Genomic DNA, 21,953 nt, shown 5'->3' on the forward strand with positions numbered 1-21,953 from the left:
CATTGCTTTGTGACCACCTAGAGGGGTGGGATAGGGAGGGTGGGAGGGAGGGAGATGCAAGAGGGAAGAGATGTGAGGATATATGTATATGTATAACTGATTCACTTTGTTATAAAGCAGAAACTAACACACCATTGTAAAGCAATTATACTCCAATAAAGATGTTAAAAAAAAAACACTCGTGTAGACAATTGAGAACTGACTATATATTTATGGAATGTTTCTATTCTATTTTTCTGAGTTCATTTATCATTGTAATCATCAACATTAGATGTTATTTTATACATGGGTAGGGCATTGTACTGGGTTAATCTTTTCTATTTTTTTACTTGTCTCCTTAGTCTTTGCTTTTCCCTTTAATTAAATACTTGTTTCTTGTCATCTCTTCTGTACATTCTGTGTTTGAGTTTAACCAAAAACTTGTAATTATAAATAAAACTAAAAACCTTATTTTAGTTTACCAAACAGAGATGGAAGAAATTTTATCTGATTAGGGGAAAAGCATGTAAAATAAGGTGGAAAGTAACGGAGCACTCAATTTTGTGAAGTCAGTCATGCTGTAAATGCCATTCAGAAATCTGAAGAATTTGTAAGGTCTCTGATTCTATCCCTCATTTAAAAATAACTGATAGAAGCAACTATAGTGTACTTGGAAATAAACATCTTTCTTTGCTAGAAATGATTCCTGATATAATCGTTGTATTTAATTGCTAGTACTTAAAACCAACTCATAACTTTTTAGGTTTTAACCACAAGAGATTATATATTTTAAGACTGAAACCTCTGTTTCATATTTTATCTTAACTACACACACAAAAAATGAAAATTTTAATGATACAGTAGATAGGACGGTATTTAAATAGGAAGCTGATATGCATATGTGTATGTTTGTATTTTCATTTATAACCTGACTTTCAAGATTATTATGTACCTTGTAACATGATTGTAAAGTTTTGTGTGGTTTTTCTTCTCCTCTAGGAAATTCTTCTTCTGGGTATTCTGAAAATTGTTGAAAGTGACATTACTATGAGTCCTGCACAGTATCTAACCTTCCCTTTGCTGCATACTCCAAATTTAAGCAATGGTGTTTCATCTTTTTCACAAAAGAGTCCCGCGATTCTAAACAGTAAGGCCATGGGGTTATTAAGAAGAGCACGAGTTTCGCGGAGCAAGAAGGAGGGTGACAGTGACAGTTTTCCCCAGCAGCTGCTTTCCTCTTGGCACGTAGCGCCTGTCCACTTGCCATTGCTAGGACAAAACTGCTGGCCACACCTGTCGGAAGGTTTCAGCATTTCACTGTGGTTTAATGTGGAGCGCATTCACGAAGCTGAGAGTACCATAGAAAAAGGAAAGAAGACAAAGAAAAGAAACAAATCGTTACTTTCACTGGATAGTAATTTTGGTGGAACAGGTATGATAACAGCGTTACCGGTTGCACTAAGATTTTTCCGACGGCTGTTTTATAGTAGTTGAGCTCTGAGAATACAGCGATGCTCTGTCTTACTCTCAACATGCTCTTCACTTGGAATGCCTCAGCAGGGGCGGGCTCTGACTTACCGAAGCCTGAGTTGTCAGATAGCCCTGAAAACTCCATTTTCTTCTGTTCCTTTGCCTAGTGTGTATGGCGGGGGGGCAGGTGGGCCACAGCTGCAACTGCTGCGGGGCTCACCAGCCCCCTTTCTTGCCTCTTTCCTGGTCCCGTCACTGGGTTAGGGTGGCTCCTGGTGTTTGAAAAGGAAAGGATAGAACCCTGTAGCCACTTGTTCATCCTCTGCTACCTGTTTCCTACCTCCTGTTTAGTCTACCTCCATTTCATCTTTCTCTCTCATAGTTCTAGCTCTTTTTCTTATGCTGTATCTTACCTCAGTGCCTCTCTCCTTGTTCCCATCACAGAATGTTTAAATGTGTCAACCAACCTCCAGAGTGAGAATAAATTGCATTCCAGTTCTTTCTATAACTGCTCGAATTGCAATTATGCTACTAGGAAACTGCTAGGTAGAAAGAAGCTGTTCGTTAGAAAGCAGTTTATGGTGGTGGTAAGTAAAGCAGGTAGGCTAATTCTTAGGGTCCATGAATGAATGAAATGACTGAATGAGACAGGTGTTTAGGGGGTTATGATTATAGGGAGGTGCTGGCCTCAATAGCTGCTCATTCCACAAGGTTTACACACACCAGTAGAGCCTCTGCTTCAGGACACTAGGCCTTCCCCAGTATCTAGTTTCCAGGGAGGTCTTCTACCGCTGACCTGTAGATGGAACGGAAAACCTTAACGACACCGTCGAGGTTGAAGGGTGGGAAATATCACCTGATATTTACAGTCGGAGCTCTGACTCTACTTTTCCACAGACGTTATTTCCAAGTTATTAGCAGAACACACTTAGGTACTTTTATGGGTTAGCCTAGGAAGCTGAACTTTTAAGAAATCTTAGCAGATAATTTAATGTTTTAGGTAGTTATAGTGTTTTCTTTTGTGAATTGAATTTTGCCACCTATGAATTGATAGCTCTGAATGATATACATGTGATGTTATTGATGATGGTGCTGTCTAATGTACATGGAGAGCTTTCTGGATTGTGTCACTTTGCTCTGCTCTTGCTATATACATTTTTAATCTTCACAACATTTCAGTAAGGTGAGTGCTCACACTGTCTGTATTTGTCGATGAAGTTAAGCAGCATGACCAATTTCTGTGGCTGGTAAGTGCTGGAAACGGATTTAAACCCACCTGTATTTAATTCCAGAGCTTAAACGTCACCACTACCCTGTAAACTGCAGATCTCTTTCTTACTTATCAAGTGGGAGCTATCACAATGTAAACAGTCTCTTATCAAATGAATAAATATACATAATGACCTGAGAAAACAAAGTATTGGGAACATTTTAAAAATTTCTTATTGTAAAGATGTATTAGAAAAAGTGTGTTTTAGAAAGATAATCTTGCATAAACATTTAAAATTAACATTTAAAAATAGTATACATACAAAAAAATTGAAGAAGGGTGAAGAAAATATTACAGTGATAACACATCCTTTGCCACTAAACCACTGTGTGCCATTGAGCAAGTTATTTAACCTCTCAGCACCTCAGTTCTGTCACCCTCAAAATGGGGATAATAATATTTACCTCACAAGATTATCATGAGCACTAAATTAAGAAATATTTATAATATAACTACTCTGAATTCCTGAATACACACTGGTTTCTCTTCTGGTCTCTTAATTGTACAAGTTCATATTTGATATGGAAACATTTTTTTCGATATCACTTCAGATATGAGTTCTCTATATATCTTGGGCAATAGTCCTCAAGATAATCAATTGAATTTAACTGTTCTTTTTAAAGACTATTATCATTGCTAGGGGGAGTATTCTTAAAAATTGGTGGTGGTTTGTGTTGTTTTTTTAATAAGATTTTTTTTTGATATGGCCCATTTTTTTAAAGTCCTTATTGAATTTGTTACAATGTTGCTTCTGTTTTATGTTTTGGTTTTTTGGTTGCAAGGTACGTGGGATCTTAACTCCCCAACCGGGGATCGAACCCGCACCCCCTGCATTGGAAGGCAAAGTCTTAACCACTGGACCCGCCAGGGACGTCCCTGGCGGTGGTTATACCCGTAGGAAATTGACAACCAATATATGTGCAATCTGATAACTGGCAGTGTTTATCTTCTCTGAAAGTCTGAGCCTTTGGGCATGCATTTTCTATTTTGGTACATCTTAATGTAGCTTTACGTGAAGTCATGAATCGTGGTAATAGGTCGCATGGCTGAGGATTGAGCTCATCACACCCACTCAGGCAGTGCTCGGTTTTAAGTGGCGAGAAAGAGAAGTCAGGATGGTAACCATACGGCTCAAAGCCTGTAGCGCGTGTGCCTTCACTTGCCTTGGAGAGAGATGTTAGAGTCTCAGAATCCCTCAGCAGTTACATTCAGAGATCACCCATCCGGGAGCCCAAGCAAGGAATATATTCAAACACCACAATTTTTCTAAAAATTTTAATATCAATTTTTTTTTAAAAAGCATGCTATTATTATAATTATTATTATTATTATTATAGATATTTTTGGTGGTGCAAGGCATGTGACAATGGTGTGTGCTCCCTGGGCTGGGGCCCCAACGTCACCGTGGCCCAGTCCAGTTGGTAAAAGAATCATGGCACAGTGACATCACAGTGGTCTCTTCATTCCTGCAATTAGCCCTCGGTTATCATGTATTTTAAAACATTTAACAACTTCTGTTGTGCTCAATTACTGTTTTCACTCTTCATGCTTTTTTTTGGAGTTAACATCTAAACTTTGGAAATGTGGTTTGGAAATAAATGTTGTTTATTTGCCTGGAATGTCTGAACATTCCAGGTAAATAATTTACTACAAATGAACAACCATGCTTCGTAATTTTTATCAGTTGCTTAACTGATCATTCTAACATCTTTTTCTCATAGAGCACAGCAGACCGGAAGGTGCAGAGTACGTGAGTCCTGGGGAAAGGCTCATAGAGGAAGGCTGTATTCATATGATCTCACTGGGGTCCAAAGCGCTGATGATCCAAGTGTGGGCTGATCCCCACAGTGGCACTTTTATCTTTCGGTAATGATTATCCTCAACCCATCATGAATAGCGCATGTATTTAAATAATTTATGTAAGAGACATTAATGTGAAATCTGCTAATAAAGATCATTACAGCAAAATAGAAAATTCTTTAAAAAAAGAAGATACATTCTAACAGTTATTAATACAGCCTTTGTAACAATACATTATTCTATCTAAAAATCTATAATTAAACTCTGAAGTACATTATGTTAATTCTCAGTTGTATCTTAGACCAAATACTTACTGAAGTCTTATCTATGAAAGTATTCCATCAGATTGAAGTGATCTTATGATGTTGTTATCAGGCAGCAGTTTTTCATGCAGAGTATATATTTAAGAGCCACTATCTAATAAGCTTAGGTTCTCCTTGCTGTCTTGTCCTTTTTTTCGTACCTCCTTTGTTAACTAGTATAGATACAAGTCTTTTATTTGTATTGAGTGAGTATGACTAGTATGATACTATCTTTATAAAACTTTAAATGAAACGTGTTGCTTAGGGATCTATGCTCTGTAAATGTAATAAAGGTTACTTGGGGGGCTTCCCTGGTGGCGCAGTGGTTGAGAGTCCACCTGCCGATGCAGGGGACGCGGGTTCGTGCCCCGGTCCGGGAAGATCCCACATGCCGCGGAGCGGCTGGGCCCGTGAGCCATGGGGCCGCTGAGCCTGCGCGTCGGGAGCCTGTGCTCTGCAACGGGAGAGGCCACAACAGTGAGAGGCCCGCGTACTGAAAAAAAAAAAAAAAAAAAAAAAAAAAAAAGGTTACTTGGTACATTATATAAATTATATCTTAATTCTCTTAGTAATCCCTCGAAGTAGGTTAGACCAACAATACATCCTTGTTTTAGGCATTTAGATATTTATGTATAATATGTGTTAATTTTTGTATGAACCAAATATTATACTGTAATTTCTAAAGAGGCAATGACTGTACCGATAGTACTAATAAAATTTTTTTTTTGCAAATTGAATTCTGAAGATTATTGCCCAAATTGTTAACCCTAACTAGCAAATGAGCCAAATCTATTTTAGTTCATGGATTGAGGTAGTAGTATAATAAAATAACTAAACAGATTACGGTGTAAAACAAAGACCTACTGACTTTTCAAGTTAGTTTAATAATAGAACTGATTTTTAATTTCACTTAAATATCTAGAATTGTAGTTGATATACATGTTAAAAACTGAGATCAGAAATTTCATGTTTTTAGCCTATACCTTTTCTCTTTTTGTGCAGTGTGTGCATGGATTCAAATGACGATACGAAAGCTGTTTTACTAGCGCAGGTTGAATCACAGGAGAATATTTTCCTTCCAAGCAAATGGCAACATTTAGTACTCACCTACTTGCAGCAGCCCCAAGGGAAAAAGAATATCCATGGGAAGATCTCCATATGGGTCTCTGGACAGAGGTATGAAACATTTTTAGTAAATACTTATTAATGTCAGTTAAAATTTTAATTATTCTGTTACAGCTTCTGAAACAGATTACAGAAAACTGTAGGTAAAATTTTACTATATATTAACATAAGAGTCTGTCAAGTTAGATATTTTTTCCTATTTATCACTTTCATACAAAATTAATTCCCCTTAGAAATAATTGTTGAAGATTAATATTTGGATATATATTTGGAGCATGCAGGCATTCATGTAGAACGTATATTACATCAAGCAGCTGAACCTATAATTTAGTCCATCAAGCCCATGTGTTATAAAATGAATCCATAAGGAATTATTTAAATTAAGTGGCTAATAAAACTAATACCTAAATTAAATCAGAGTTTCAAAAGAAATTAGGATGACTAGAGAAAAATATAAGCTAATGTATCAGGTGATAGATTAAAATAGGGTCCTAGAAATATGCCAGGTGATAGATTTGGTTATAGTACTGTATGACTTTTACAAACCAGGAGAATTGTGAGTCAAATTAATAGGAAATGTTTTGTAGAATATCTTTTTTTTTTTTTTTTCGGTACGCGGGCCTCTGACCGTTGTGGCCTCTCCCATTGCAGAGCACAGGCTCCAGACACGCAGGCCCAGCGGCCCCATGGCTCACGGGCCCAGCCGCTCCGCGGCATGTGGGATCTTCCTGGAGCGGGGCACGAACCCATGTCCCCTGCATCGGCAGGTGGACTCTCAACCACTGCGCCACCAGGGTAGCCCTGTAGAATATCTTAATGTAAAATGTAACACTAAGAGAACTATAAGGTATCTTGGAAATTGTAAGCATTGGGAGGTATTTTATTGAATGAAATAGCATGAAAGGGGATACAGAATTGGAAACTAGTGTAACATGGGAAAGGACCAAGCTGGCTGGAAGGAACAGTCTAAGTTGAATAATGAGCAAGAAAAATGAGTGGGCATGGTGATACTGTGTGACAGCAGCTTTGAATCCAGGATGAGGAGTCTACATTTAATCAAATGGTCTAAAATATTGCATACCTATTATGTTGCAGACCTTTTGCCAGGTGCATTATATACATGATCTTCCAATTCTCTCAAAAGTCCCTCGAAGTAGATTAGATCATAGAGATAACATATACCCTTAGCACAAATTAACCTATTTTTTCATTCATTTGTTCATCCAATACTTACCGAGGAATTATTATGTGCTGAGCACATGCTATATCAGGCTTGGGGGCTTGGTGAACAAGACAGACACATTCCCTGCCTTTTGGGGCTTGCAGTCCCTTGAGGAAGCAGACAGCAAGCATACACAATTAAATGAGTGTGTACAAATCATGACAAGTGCTGTGGGGATACAAATAACAGGTTTGCTACTTAAGGGAGGTACGTCAGGGGAGACCTATCTAGGAACAGTTTATTGAAGCTGAGAGCTGAAGGAGATGGAGCTTTCCATGAGCAGGAGGGAGGAAGAGTGAGTGGGCCAGGCAGAGGAAAAGGCCTTTGGGGACCAAGGGAAGGCTGTGTACTGGTCAGCGCGGCAGTGGCTGCAGGAGTTGATTGCTTACATCTGTCCAGCCTCAGGAAGGCAGGGGAAGGGGCTTGTGAACGGCTCTAGGGTAGCCAGTCCACAGTGTCTGCCACAGGAAACAGTTTATTCATTTTAAAAAAATACATGAAAATATGTCATTGAAGCTCAATTTCCATAGTCCAAATAAAATGTTTTCTGAGAAGTTCTGTCTTCACAACTGCCTAAGCCTGAATGGCAGCGGTATAGCCCATCACTCTTTGTTTCCAGAGCCTTGAGTTAGATTGGTTGGGATTGGGGCTGGGGCTGGGATAGAGTCTCCTGGACTCTCTCCTCCTCCTTTCTTGAGCTCTCAGCACACACCAGGCAGTGTAGTAGGCACTTGACATGGATGACCTCAATTAGTCCTCCCAAGAGCATGATGAAAGAGGTGTACTTTACACGTGAGGCAGCTGAGACCCAGGGTAGGGCAAGGTAACTGCCCCAAAGCCCTACCAGCAGTGAGGAGGGCGGCTGAAACGCAAACTGGACTCTGAGTCTGGATAGAGCCTGCTTTAAAACCCTGTGCTTTACTAACCTGACAGCGTTTTGGTGAATCAGGCCAGCTGACAGATATAGGAATCATAAACTAATCATTAGACATGTTCAGAGTGAGAGTCTAGCTGTTCTCTGTGGCCAGTTCTGAAGTTATGAGTATAGTCACTTGATTCACATAGCACTAATTTTTACCCACCCACTTTATTTCTTCATTACTTTGAGGGAATTTTTCCCCCTTTGGTACAAGTTAATGATTTTATCTGTTAATAGAGCAGTGAGCAAGTGACCAAGGATGAATATATTATTCTGTTGATTTAAATTCGGCACTATCTTTATCACTCTCTGGACTAATAGAATAATTTCTACAAATAATACATTTCAAGATGTAATGACACTGAAAAAAACCTATTAATATTTTCTATTTATTTTTATTTGATGAACAGCACACAAATATGGTAGGAATATATGGCACATAGTAGATAGTATGAATTATTTTAAGTGTTGAACTCATCTCGCATTGATCTTACAGATTTTCTTTACCCATAAAAACTGTATTGTCATAATGCCACTAGGTGGCAGTACTGTTTCAGTCACAGCCATTTAGTTGGTTCAAGAAAGATGCCTGTAGAGTAATAGAAGTTATCTCACTATGATGTTGTATGTCAATTATACCTCAGTAAAAAAAAGTTAGCTCACATCTTTCCTTTGTTTAAAATATTCCTATTAAAATAGTTAAATTTATATGTTAAGTATGAAACAGAAAGCCTTCGGGGAAAGTTTTTAAATAAATACATACCAAAATAGAATATCTCATTATTAGCTTATTCTAAGTTCTCTGTCTTATTCACAAACTTTGTCTTTATAAGCTACCTTCATTATCTTAATATGGAGGTTAAAACATTTCTAAAATGGAGGTAGAGCTTGGCACTCCGCCATTTCAACTAGAGGATGAAGTTCTCCCATCATGTGTGTCTCTCTAGGAGAAACCATTAGATTACCTCTTCCTACTCTGCCTTTTCTAAGGATTCCTGTGACCTTTATATGAAGAAAAGCAAGAGACTAATCAAAAGCTCGGTAATGATTTAGCACTGAAGAAACAGAAAATGCCAAAAAGCATTGGCGTTTTAGTGCCTTGTCAGAGCAAAACCTGAAGAAGTGATAATCTTTTTCTGATTAGTTTTTTAAGCCCTCATAGAGGACATGAGATTTTAGGAATTGTTTACTGAGATGGGAGACTTTCTGGTAAAATCAGGGGGAGGTGGTAGATTTATATCTCAAACCAGGAAGGTGAATATGCAGAAGTCAAGTGGCAAAGAAAGCTTGCAGCAAATGTCGGGTCATACTTCCCATGGCCTGGTGTAGGACCATCAGGCATCTCTGTTCTGCTCCCTTCCTTTGGGGGCTTGTGGACCAGCAGCACCTTGGACCAAGACACAAGAGAATCAGTCCTCCTCTCTGTCGCATCACCAACTATCTGATACGGAACCAAGAAACTTGTTCAAGAATTTCCCGTTTTTAAACATTCATACTTTAAAAATCCCTAGTACTCGCTGAAGTAACTGATTTAACTTTGTTTTTAACGTAGGAAGCCTGATGTTACTTTGGATTTTATGCTTCCAAGAAAAACAAGTTTGTCATCTGACAGCAATAAAACATTTTGCATGATTGGCCATTGTTTATCATCCCAAGAAGAATTTCTGCAATTGGCTGGCAAATGGGACCTGGGAAATTTACTTCTCTTCAATGGTATATTTTTCCCCTTCAAAGCATTTCCAGATTTTTCTTTCAGTTAACAAATATTAAACTAAGTTATTTATCCTGGATAAAGTATTAATCCCTGTTCCTTCACTTGTACTTAGTAAGTACTGTATTTCCTAGATTCCATGATGTACTTTTAAAATATTTTAACATTTTTATAATCTAGGTGCTTCTTATAATTGATACATACATTTAATGTAGAGATGTACATCCTACCCCCATACCCTCCCCGAAAGAGAAGCTTATATTAAATCAACTTTATAATCCTGGAAAATGCAGTGTTAGGACAGGTACACTTAGACTGGTGGTCTCTTTTATTTATAATTTTAGTATATTATATTTTAAAATACCACATTTTAGGGGAAAAAGAAATATGTGATTTTTAAAAACATATCACTAAACCTGGCACATAATAGCATTCAGACAGTTGTTTATTGAATAGATGGATGGATGGATGAAGGAATAAAGATCCACAGGTTATTTTTAAAAGGAATTTACTGAGGTATAGTTTCCATTTACAAAAAAGAAAAAAAAAGAAGAGGCAAAATGAAACCAAACCTGCTTTTAGCCTAAAGAGCAACTAGAAATTTCATGGCTTCATTATACCAAGAGCTTTCAGTTAACTTTATATATGTATCTATATTAATTCATCTTACATCCCGCAGATAATCTTGCTGTAAATTATTTGCTCATTACAGCAATTTGGAAATTGAGGCTTTATCAATTTTGTAAGATACAGTGAACAACTATAAGAATCTAGCAAAAAAAAAACCCTCTTGGTTTCTTGTTTTTTACGAAAAATTTTGGTTGGAGTATTTTAGATAAATAACTTTATTTTTTTGCTATTCAGGAGCTAAGATTGGCTCACAAGAGGCATTTTATTTATATGCTTGTGGACCCAATCATACGTCCATAATGCCATGTAAATATGGCAAGCCTGTGAATGACTACTCCAAATATATTAATAAAGAAATTTTGCGATGTGAACAGATCAGAGAACTTTTTATGACCAACAAAGATGTGGACATTGGTCTTCTAATTGTAAGTTTTCATTTTATAAGTTTTAACTTTGTAGTAACTGTTATGTATGTTTATTGAATGTGTCATTTGCTGGGAATTAGATTTTTAGAGTTTTTCTTTTCTGTTTCTCAATATTTTCTTTACTTAGAAATGCTTTTCTTTTTAATTGAAATACTTTGACCACCTCAGAATTCATTTTCAGGTTTCAAATTTTCATCTTCTTTTCCTTGGAACTATATTTCTATACTAAGTATCAGTTTACTTTAGGTTATACCTATTAATCATTTGAGAAAAATGTTTATGATATAATGAAAATATAACACGTGTTAGCCTTAAAAGATTGCTTATTACCTTTCTTTCCCATACTTACAAATAAATACTAACTTTTATTTATATTAATTTTAATTATACATATTCAGATTTTAGAATATTTCTTTAATATCAATAACAACTAGGAATTTTGCTTTCAAATTATTGCTAACTCTGCTTATATGAGACTCTTGATTGCATTTTATACATTATTTTAATATTTTGTTATACTAATATATAGATTAGGAACTTGTGATAGATATTTTTCATTATAGCAGCTAGGAAACTGACCCTTCATGGTCTTAGAAGATCTACTAAAAGCTGGTAGGCCTAGCCATGAAACTGTGTTCCTAGCCATGAAACTGTGTTCCTCCTTCTCTCGCCTTCATATGAGAGGTACAATTATAGGTCAGAGATATTTCTTACTTGGAGGCTACTACCTTGGGATATATTTTGTTGTTATTGTTGTTGTTAATGAGGTGTATATTTTACAATCAAAATCTATTATATTTTAAAGCTGTAACATTTGACTAAAGTAAAGGAGAAGTTCTAGTTTAGATATTTTGTAAAACATATGTAAGTCTTAAGTGGTGTTAAATATATATCTGTGGTAAAATAAATATAGAGTAGATACCTGTGGAATTTAACTGAAGATCTGGTATTAGGCACACCATCTTTTTCTCCCTAAGGAGTATTTTTAAATGAGGGCTGGGGACATTTTGGCTGTTGAGGCATTTGGCTATTATTGAGTGGGGGCCAGGGATTTTAAGTATTCTACAGCGTGTGGGTGGTGTCATACAACTAAGAATTAATCCCACCCCAAATGTGCCACCGTGGACCAAACATGCTTTAGTGAAATGATTCTCTAACCAGAATCACCCAGAGGACTTGTTAAAACGTAGATTGCTGGGCCAGAGCTTCGGGTTCAGTAGTAGATCTGAAGTGTTGTCCAAGAGTTTGCATTTTTAACAAGTTCCCAGGAGATGCGGATGCTCCTGGTTGGGGACCACACATTGAGTATCTCTGCTTTAGGAAGACGAAGGAGCTCATACAACAAATGTTTGTTCAAAACATAATTTTAACTCTCTAGTTCTTGGTTAATCCATTTGTTTGTACAAAAATTACATTTTTTTTTTTTTTTTTTTTTTTGCTGTACACGGGCCTCTCACTGTTGTGGCCTCTCCCGTTGCGGAGCACAGGCTCCGGACGCGCAGGCTCAGCGGCCACGGCTCACGGGCCCAGCCGCTCCGCGGCACGTGGAGTATCTTCCCGGACCGGGGCACGAACCCGCGGCCCCTGCATCGGCAGGCGGACTCCCAACCACTGCGCCACCAGGGAAGCCCAAAAGTTACATATTCTTAATCCTTTTATTTTGCCCGAAAAGAATATAGGTTGTAAGTCATAAAATTCAACAGAAATTATCACAGATAAAAATTATACAGGTTTTATGTGAAAAGTCTTTTTTAGAAAGCAGATTTTTTAAGCTTGACTTCATTATTTTGGGGTTATGAGGTATGAGTGAGCAGTCAGGCAGAGATGGTGCCCTCCTGGCAAGGCATTGGTGTCAGGTGGGACATGTTTCGGGTAACTGGGCATTTTATCAGGTTTCTAATGAAAACTACTACAGGTATACAATTTTGTTTCACCCAGCATAATCATATACAGTAGGCTGTGTAGTCAGTTTAGTTGGTATGCATATATGCTAGGTGATGCCTGATGAAACTATACTTAAATCACCATGAGTTGAAAATGATCGAAGCCCAACGCCCCCCCACCCGCCCCGGCTTCTGTGAGAAGATCTTGAATCTACCTGATTTCCCTAAACTTGACCTCCTGCAGCTGCCTCCACGGAGAGCACCTCAGAGTATATTTTGCATTTAAAATTTACCATCATTTTAAAAGTAGTTAATGGAATATTTGGCAGGCAGCCAGAATCTGATCAAAACTACCCTCTGCATGGGAGAAATATTGAAAGTTCCATTCAATTTCAGTTAGGTACGCTGATAGTCTGGAAGTTTATTCTAGTAGAAAGAATGATCTAGTTTAGAGTCGTGTTTAAATGAGTAGGCAGCCCATGAGCAAATTCAAGGCCAAGATACATTTGAATACATTGACCCAGAGTCTCCAACTCCTAGGGTTGTAAAGATTGGTTAATATTTATAAATGCATAGAACAGTGCCTGGCATGCAATGAGTGTGGTATGGGCTTGTTGTTACCAGTGATAATAGGTATAATTTCATGTTTATTCTCAAGAGATCAAAGCTGGAATTTTTCTCAGCCTTGATGTGGTTTACACATACTGATCACTGCTAAATGAAACTGATCTTTTCCTTTGTGGGGAGCTGTCTTGCTTCTCATGTCCATCTTTGTTTAGTGTAGTGTCTCTCTTTTTTAAAACAAAGAAAAAGATTTGTTGGTTGTCTTTTCACTTTGAAATATTCACTTGCTAGTTAATAACTTACTTTTTAAACTTTGTTTAGTTACGGAAGGAAAATATTTGTGTTTCAGGAAAATCTTTCAGTTGTGTATACCACTTACTGCCCTGCTCAGTACACCATCTATGAGCCAGTTATTAGACTTAAAGGTCAAATGAAAACCCAACTCTCGCAAAGACCCTTCAGCTCAAAAGAGGTTCACAGCATCTTATTAGAACCTTATCATCTAAAGAATCTCCGGCCCACTGAATGTAAAACCCTTCAAGGCATTCTGCACGAGATTGGTGGAACTGGTATATTTGTCTTTCTCTTTGCTAGGGTAAGAATCACTGCTTATAATTTTATTTAAAGAGAAACTACTTCTTTATTATTGATACATTTCAGGATTTCTTTTCGAACACAAATAAAGCTATATATCAACTATGTTAAACTTTTAAGATTAAAAAAGCACTTATTGTTTAGAATGTCATCACACTTTCTGCCACAGGTAATTTTTGATTAAAATTTCTTTTTAATTTATGAAGATTTTAGAAGTTTCCTGTTATCCAGAAATGTAATTAGAACAATTAAGTGTTAAATGTACAAGATTTAAAATTGCCAATGAGAAAAAAGAAAAGCATAGCATAGTAAAAATATAGAAGAAATGTATTCCTTAAAATAATGTTTATGAAACTTGTTTTTCCCTTGAAGCTTCCAGATGCATGGGGGAAAAAAAGGTCAAATAAGTACAAAAATAATTTGTTCATGTTTGAAGTTTATTTAAAGCGAAGGAGAAATACAAAAATTTTGACTCACGCCATAGGTACTGTTTCAGAGAAACAAGTTTAATTATCTGTTCTGTTTAGTCATCTGAGGGCCAGCACAATATCTTTCCTGACGCAGAGTAGGCAGTCAATAGTGTATGTGATTGTTTCAGGGATTGGTAAAATCCAAATGGGGGTACAGATGGTCTCTCTTCAGTACAAATCATTTCTACTTGTGGTCCATATCCTTGTTTAATTAAAGCTGCCCTGATCTTTTTTCATCCTCAAAATTTTCTCCTTAATTATAACTTCTGCAACATTATCATACTGTCTTCCTAACCGGCCTTCTTTCTTTTAACCTTTTGATTAATTTTGCAGTAAGAGACATATCAGTGTTTGTTGTTATTGTTACTGTTCTTATAAATGTTTGATTAGCATTTGATCCGCCATACTCTAAGCTGTCTGTCTTTCCTCCTTTTCCTTTTTCGAACTTTTTTTTTGCATCTAGTACCTAGTGTTTTAAAATTAAAAGCTTTTCATTTAACTTATCAGCATTTTATGATCTACTTTTATAGCTTTGTATAATTTCAAAACGGTTTTTCCTCTTTCATCAAGTTATTGAATATAATTTTGTTACGTTTACTGTTACACAGTGACTAGATCCTAGAGAAGATGGTTAATTTTTTATCTTGCATACATATAGGATCTTGCCAATAAGACTTTTAAAGTATGTTTTTACACTTAAAACTTAGAAAGTTTGTTCAGTATCCATCCTTTCCTACAAAAATAAAATTCAGTCTCCTTAAAATCCTTACACGTGGGACTTCCCTGGTGACGCAGTGGTTAAGAATCCACCTGCCAGTGCAGGGGACAGGGGTACGATCCCTGGTCCAGGAAGATCTCACATGCCGCAGAGCAACTAAGCCTGTGCGCCGCAACTACTAAGCCTGTGCTCTAGAGCCCGCGAGCCACAACTACTGAAGCCCAAGTGCCTAGAGCCCCTGCTCCGCAATAAGACAAGCCACTGCAACGAGAAGCCCATGCACCGCAACAAAGAGTAGCCCCTGCTCGCTGCAACTAGAGAAAGCCTGCGTGCAGCAATGAAAACCCAACGCGGCCAAAAATAAATTTTAAAAAAATCCTTACACGTATAGCCTGCCTTTTGAGCCTAATGTCCACCATCCAACCAAATAGGCAATCTGCATTCTCCTAGATGTACCATGAACTTCCAGTCTTCTCCTCTCTCCTGACTGTGGCCCACCCTGGCTACCCATTTATCCCTGCTTCCCAGGGTTTTGCTCTCTCTCCAGGCCACATTCTCCATGTAGGCTTCCCTGTCCTGGTGCAGAGTGGAGTCAGAAGTAGTTTCTATGCTCTCGTGCATTCACAGTGTCTCATTCTTCTTTGCCTTTTATCATCATAATAAGGTATGTGTTTCTTCCATATAGTAGTTTCCAGAAAGCACTGGGGGAATCGAAGTACAAGTCACAATCCGTAGTTTCTATACGTACATCTTATCATTTGACCCCCGTTGGAGGCAGGTAGCACGCCTATTACTTCTTCATCTCCCACAGCACAGAACACAGATCCTGTTTGTTGAGTGACTAATCATCAAAAATTTGAGGCATTTTGCTGACATTTCAGTTCACTAATAAAATGCTACTGAATTCTAAGGTTATCAGTGTTATTTTAGTCAATTTATAGAATATTTAAGAAACAAATGAACATGGAATTTATGGGGGGTTTTTTGCACTGTGTATTCATTATTTTTTTAACATCTTTATTGGAGTATAATTGCATTACAATGTTGTGTTAGTTTCTGCTATATAACAAAGTGAATCAGATATACATATATTCCCATATCTCTTCCCTCTTGCGTCTCCCTCCCACCCTCCCTATCCCACCCCTCTAGGTGGTCACAAAGCAATGAGCTGATCTCCCTGTGCTATGCGGCTGCTTCCCACTAGCTATCTATTTTACATTTGGTAGTGTATATATGTCCATGCCACTCTCTCACTTTGTCCCATCTTACCCTTTCCCCTCCCCATGTCCTCAAGTCCATTCTCTACGTCTGTGTCTTTATTCCTGTCCTGCCTCTAGGTTCTAACAAACCTTTTTTTTTTTTTAGGTTCCATATATATGTGTTAGCATACGGTATTTGTTTTTCTCTTTCTGACTTACTTCACTCTGTATGACAGACTCTGGATCCATCCACCTCACTACAAATAACTCAAATTTCGTTTTCTTTTTATGGCTGAGTAATATTCCACGTATATATGTGCCACATCTTCTTTATCCATTCATCAGTCGATGGACACTTAGGTTGCTTTCATGTCCTGGCTATTGTAAATAGAACTGCAATGAACATGGTGGTACATGACTCTTTTTGAATTATGGTTCTCTCAGGGTATTTGCCCAGTAGTGGGATTGTAGGGTCGTATGGTCGTTCTATTTGTAGTTTTTTATGGAACCTCCATACTGTTCTCCATAGTGGCTATATCAGTTTATCAATTTACATTCCCACCAACAGTGCAAGAGGGTTGGTTCCCTTTTCTCTACATCCTCTCCAGCATTTATTGTTTGTAGATTTTTTGATGATGGCCAGTCTGACTGGTGTGAAGTGAGAATTTATGTTTTTTAGTTTTGTTTCTTTACAATTCTTAAGTAATTACAAACAGTGTCAGCAATAAAAAAAAAAGCTTTCAAATGAAACTAATGGGTTGATATTATATAATGGAAGATAACCACACATGTTAAATTTTTAATCTCAACAAATTAGAAAAAATATATCTACTTTTTTTTAGGTTGTGGAACTCAGTATCTATGAAGAAACTCAAGCATTAGCACTGAGAATTATACTCTCATTAATTAAATACAACCAACAGAGAATACATGAATTAGAAAATTGTAATGGACTTTCCATGATTCATCAGGTGTTGATCAAACAAAAATGCATTGTGGGCTTTCACATTTTGAAGGTAGGTTCTCATAAAACTTATTCTCAGAGTTTCATATGCAGTGATACCTCTTCATTTAAGTCTTCCAATAATAGAGTTTTGTGTTTCAGTTATTCCTGAAGAAAATGAAGGAAACTCAGTAGTATATACTTAGTCAAAGTAAGGCTCTTCTGGGTTTTTCATCATTTAAATAATTACATTTTAATTGCCTTTAAAACATTTTAGAAGAGTAAAAGAAAAAAATTAAGATTTTTAGATCTAGGGCTTCCCTGGTGGCGCAGTGGTTGAGAATCCGCCTGCCGATGCAGGGGACACGGGTTCGTGCCCCGGTCCGGGAAGATCCCACGTGCCGCGGAGCGGCTGGGCCCATGAGCCACGGCCGCCGAGCCTGTGCGTCTGGAGCCTGTGCTCCGCAACGGGAGAGGCCACAACAGTGAGAGGCCCGCGTACTGAAAAAAAAAAAAAAAGATTTTTAGATCTTGATTAGCCAGCTATGTCTCCTTGACCAGTCCCTCATTCTGTAGACTAGTAAAAGTGAAACCCACAGAGAGACTGCTGTTTGCTTCAGCTCCCACAGTTATGGAAGAGAACTAGTTCTCCAGACACCTAGTGCTGTGCCATTCCCGTTAGGCAATGCTGCTATAGAGTTAGCATCTTAAAGCCTTGTTAGCTTTTATTGTGATCCAGCTGTCATCATATATTTAAGTACCTTTCTAACTAAAAGCATTTGGTAACATTGTGAAAGTATTTCTCTCTGAGGGTACTAGTACTAAGGCAAAAGACCATGCCTCTTCCCATGCCCCCAAACCCCAACTCTTGAAACTGTCAAGATTCATACATTTGTGGCATGAATGCTTCTTGGAAAAAATTTAAAACCCAACAGATTCATTGAATTTAAAAAATAGGATGTGGTTTCTTTTACCCCATATTTGAAACTGAATAGTCATTTATAAATATTTGAAATTTGGGGGTTTTCGCATTACGTGAATTGTTTTACAAAACAATTTAAAGATACTTGGTGAAATGTTGAGTTATTCACTAGTTTTCCTTTGAATTTAATGTTATGACTGCTAAGATTGAAAGCTTAATATTTCTGTTGAATTTTTGGATTAACTGATTGTTGATGCATCTTGTATTAATGTTATTTTTCCATAGACCCTTCTTGAAGGTTGCTGTGGTGAAGATATTATTCATATCAATGAGAATGGAGAATTTAAGTTGGATGCTGAGTCTAATGCTATAATCCAGGATGTTAAACTGCTAGAGGAGCTATTGCTAGACTGGAGGATATGGAATAAAGCAGAGGCATGTACTATTTTTGTGGTAAAAAACACTTGTGAATTTACCCTCAACAATTTTTATGTGTACAGTACAGTATTACCTGTATACACTTTGTTGTATGGCACTTCTCTAGAACTTTTTCATCTTGTTTGACTGAAACTCTACCCATTGGACAACAACTCCTCATTTCCCCTGCCCCCAGTCCCTGACAACCACCATTTTACATTCTGTTTCTATGCATTAGATACTTAATACAAGTGGAATCATTCAGTGTTTGTCTTTTTGTGATTGGCTTATTTGACTTTGCATTATGTCCTCAAGGTTCATCTGTGTTGTAGCATATGACAAGATTTTTTTCTTTTTCAAGGAAGAATAATATCCCATTGTATGTGTATCCCACATTTTCTTTATCTGTTCATCTGTCATGCACACTTAGCTTGCTTCCACATGTTGGCCATTGTGAATTATGTTGCAGTGAACATGGACGTGCAGAGGTCTCTCTGAGATCCTGTTTTCAATTATTTTAGATATGTATGCAGAAGTAAGATTGCTGAATCATATAGTAGTTCTATATATATATATATATTTTTTTTCGGTATGCGGGCCTCTCACTGTTGGGGCCTCTCCCGTTGCAGAGCACAGGCTCCAGACGCACAGGCTCAGCGGCCATGGCTCATGGGCCCAGCCGCTCCGCGGCATGTGGGATCCTCCCGGACCGGGGCACGAACCCGTGTCCCCTGCATCGGCAGGCGGGCTCTCAACCACTGCGCCACCAGGGAAGCCCAGTAGTTCTATTTTTAACTTTTTGAGGAACCTCCATACTATATTCCGTAAAAGAAGCACTATTTTACAATCCTACCAACAATGTGCAAGTGATCCAATTTTTTTACATTCTCACCAAACAGTTGTTTTTTATTTATTTATTTTACAGTTGTTATTTTTTAATAGTGCCTATTTTATAGGGTGTTAGGTAATAGTTCATTGTGGTTTTGATTTGTATTTATTTTCCTAATGATTAGTGATGATGAGCATCTTTTCATATACTTATTGGCCCTTTGTATATCTTCTTTGAAGAGATGTCCATTCAATGTCCATTTGACCATTTTTTAACTGGGTTATTTGATTTTTTGTTAATGAGTTATAGGAGTTCTTTATATATTCTGCCTATTAATCCTTATCTCATTTATGGTTTGCAAGTATTTTCTCCCATTCTGTAGGTTGCCTTTTCACTCTGTTGATGGTTTCCTTTGGTGCACAAAAAGGCATTTACTTTTAAATATTCATCCAGTCATTCTTTTGGAGAAGAGAACAAATTTACCACTTCAACGTAATGTTAATCGTAGATGGAAATCTGGAGATTAATTTCTGTGCAAGGTTTTAGACAGCCATGGATAATGCTGATCTGGGGGGTCAGGATCAGAGCTTGGGCTGCTGGTAGTAGCTAGAGCAGTACTCGGCTGGAGAACATTTGAATCAATTGGAGACTTGCATTTACCATAAACTCTGAAAGGGGTCCTGCTAAGAGTGTGGAGAGTAGAGTCAAGGAGAGGGAAATAGGCACACTTCTGAGTAAGGGAGCCACGTTACCCAGAAGTCATAGAGCTGTATCAGTATACAGGGCAAGGCTATGACGTCTTGGCTTCATGATAGGCATAAGCTAAGGAACATGCTTTGATCTTAGGTCTAGGCAAAGCATCTCAACAGCTGGATGGATCAGGTAGTCTTCACAAGGACCCAGCCAGGGAATGAATATAGGGCTGTTTCCTCTCTGCCCTAGTTATAAGCATAGTCTTCATGGTATGGCTCATAGAGCCTCCTTAGTTCTTGTGTAGACTGTAGATTGTCCAGAGTTATTTAGCATATAACAATAGTATCATCAGACGTAATTAAAGACCAATTCAAAGTGTGTACCTTTAGAATTTTTAAAAATTTGGTTACTTTCAAATTTGGCAACAGCCCCCCCAGATTTACTCACTATCAATAATGAGTTAGGAAGCTGAAGGAAACAATTCTCATCTGTCATTAACAAAAACAAATTTTGACCAAACATGCTAGAGGAAAGACAGAATTATTTTTCTGTTCTTTCTATATAAAATTATATTACAAAATTATTGTTATATGAAGAAGCAGTCAAAGAATATGCTCCTGCAAAACACAGGGGGAAAGTATTACAGAACTGTGTCCGGCGGCTAACTATTGCTTTTTCTGGATTTTATGGTATTGTCAGATTTTAAAACTTTCTATTTTGTTGTGATTGCTCATTCTGAATAAATACTTTCAGAATTTAAAAAATCCATATATATATATGTATACACACACATACACACATATATATATGTATAAAAATACACTTAATGTTTCAGGGAGAGAAAGCAAATGAACATAGTGATAGTAAATACAAACAAGTTGGATCAAAGGCAGTATAAATATAAACATGTAATAAAGAAACAGCTCAATTGTAGATTGGAAGATCAAATTTTAACTAAAAATTGGACAGCTGTTTTAGTATTTCAAAAGAGGATGCTAATTTGAGCATTAAAAAACAGGGTGATTAAAAAACAAAACATTTCTTGTTGAATTCAAAAGTGATATATACAAATACTTCTATGGGTTTGAAATAAGATTTTCTTTCCTAATTATTTTTTTAGCTGAGTAGTTTTGTTTTTGTTGCTGGTTGTCTGTTTGCTTTGGCACTGCTCTATTTTAGTACTATTTTTCAGGCCTGAATCAAGTTTTCATACTTGGCCTGCCTCGTCTTCAAGTTTTCGTATGTCTTTTTCTCTCAGGGCACCTTGGCCCTGTCTTATAAAGAGAGAGGCCTTCGTTAGAATAGTATGATTAAGTCTGTCAATTCCTTAGCCTTTTCATTATTCATTTCCATCGATAATGGCAGGAAAAACAGCAAGACCTGCAACCCAAGGCAGTTAATTTTGCTTTTTGTTAATGACTTTGTTGAAAGGTTATTTGGGCTAATAAAATGAGTTGAAGATTATCTTTCAGTAGTAGTTATCTATGTAAGATTCCTTTTTCTCTATTACTGTGGATAATTTAAGATTGATTCAGTATGGGAGAAGCATTTTAAAGCACCTCAAAAGGATGCTAACTACTGTTTGAAACTGCACACTTCGTAATTGTGCAGAGAATTATATTATTTGGACTTAAAAGTAAATTAACCCAAAATGCAGAATTTCTACATTGTCTAACTTTTTTCAATTTAGTACATCTTGTCTAAAATTATTTGATTAAATGCTGCATACAGAAATTAGCATTGATATCTGTACTTTTTTTTTTTTTTTTTTTGGTACGCGGGCCTCTCACTGCTGTGGCCTCTCCCATCGCGGAGCACAGGCTCCGGACGCGCAGGCTCAGTGGCCATGACTCATGGGCCTAGCCGCT

The 21,953-nt window shown here is 37.3% G+C and overlaps 1 protein-coding gene across 1 annotated transcript in view; it reads left to right on the forward strand.

The window, feature by feature from the left end:
* Positions 1-21,953, forward strand: part of LYST (lysosomal trafficking regulator) — a 192,132-nt gene that overhangs the window by 73,105 nt on the left and 97,074 nt on the right. The window contains exons 12-20 of the mRNA XM_067025680.1: positions 979-1,411; positions 1,894-2,049; positions 4,441-4,585; positions 5,824-5,997; positions 9,640-9,800; positions 10,663-10,853; positions 13,650-13,895; positions 17,124-17,297; positions 18,432-18,581. Coding sequence (XP_066881781.1) covers positions 979-1,411; positions 1,894-2,049; positions 4,441-4,585; positions 5,824-5,997; positions 9,640-9,800; positions 10,663-10,853; positions 13,650-13,895; positions 17,124-17,297; positions 18,432-18,581 — 1,830 coding nt within the window. The remainder of the gene's footprint in view (positions 1-978; positions 1,412-1,893; positions 2,050-4,440; positions 4,586-5,823; positions 5,998-9,639; positions 9,801-10,662; positions 10,854-13,649; positions 13,896-17,123; positions 17,298-18,431; positions 18,582-21,953) is intronic.

This window comes from Kogia breviceps, chromosome 2 (genome assembly GCF_026419965.1).
Source record: "Kogia breviceps isolate mKogBre1 chromosome 2, mKogBre1 haplotype 1, whole genome shotgun sequence".
Lineage (NCBI taxonomy): Eukaryota > Metazoa > Chordata > Mammalia > Artiodactyla > Physeteridae > Kogia > Kogia breviceps.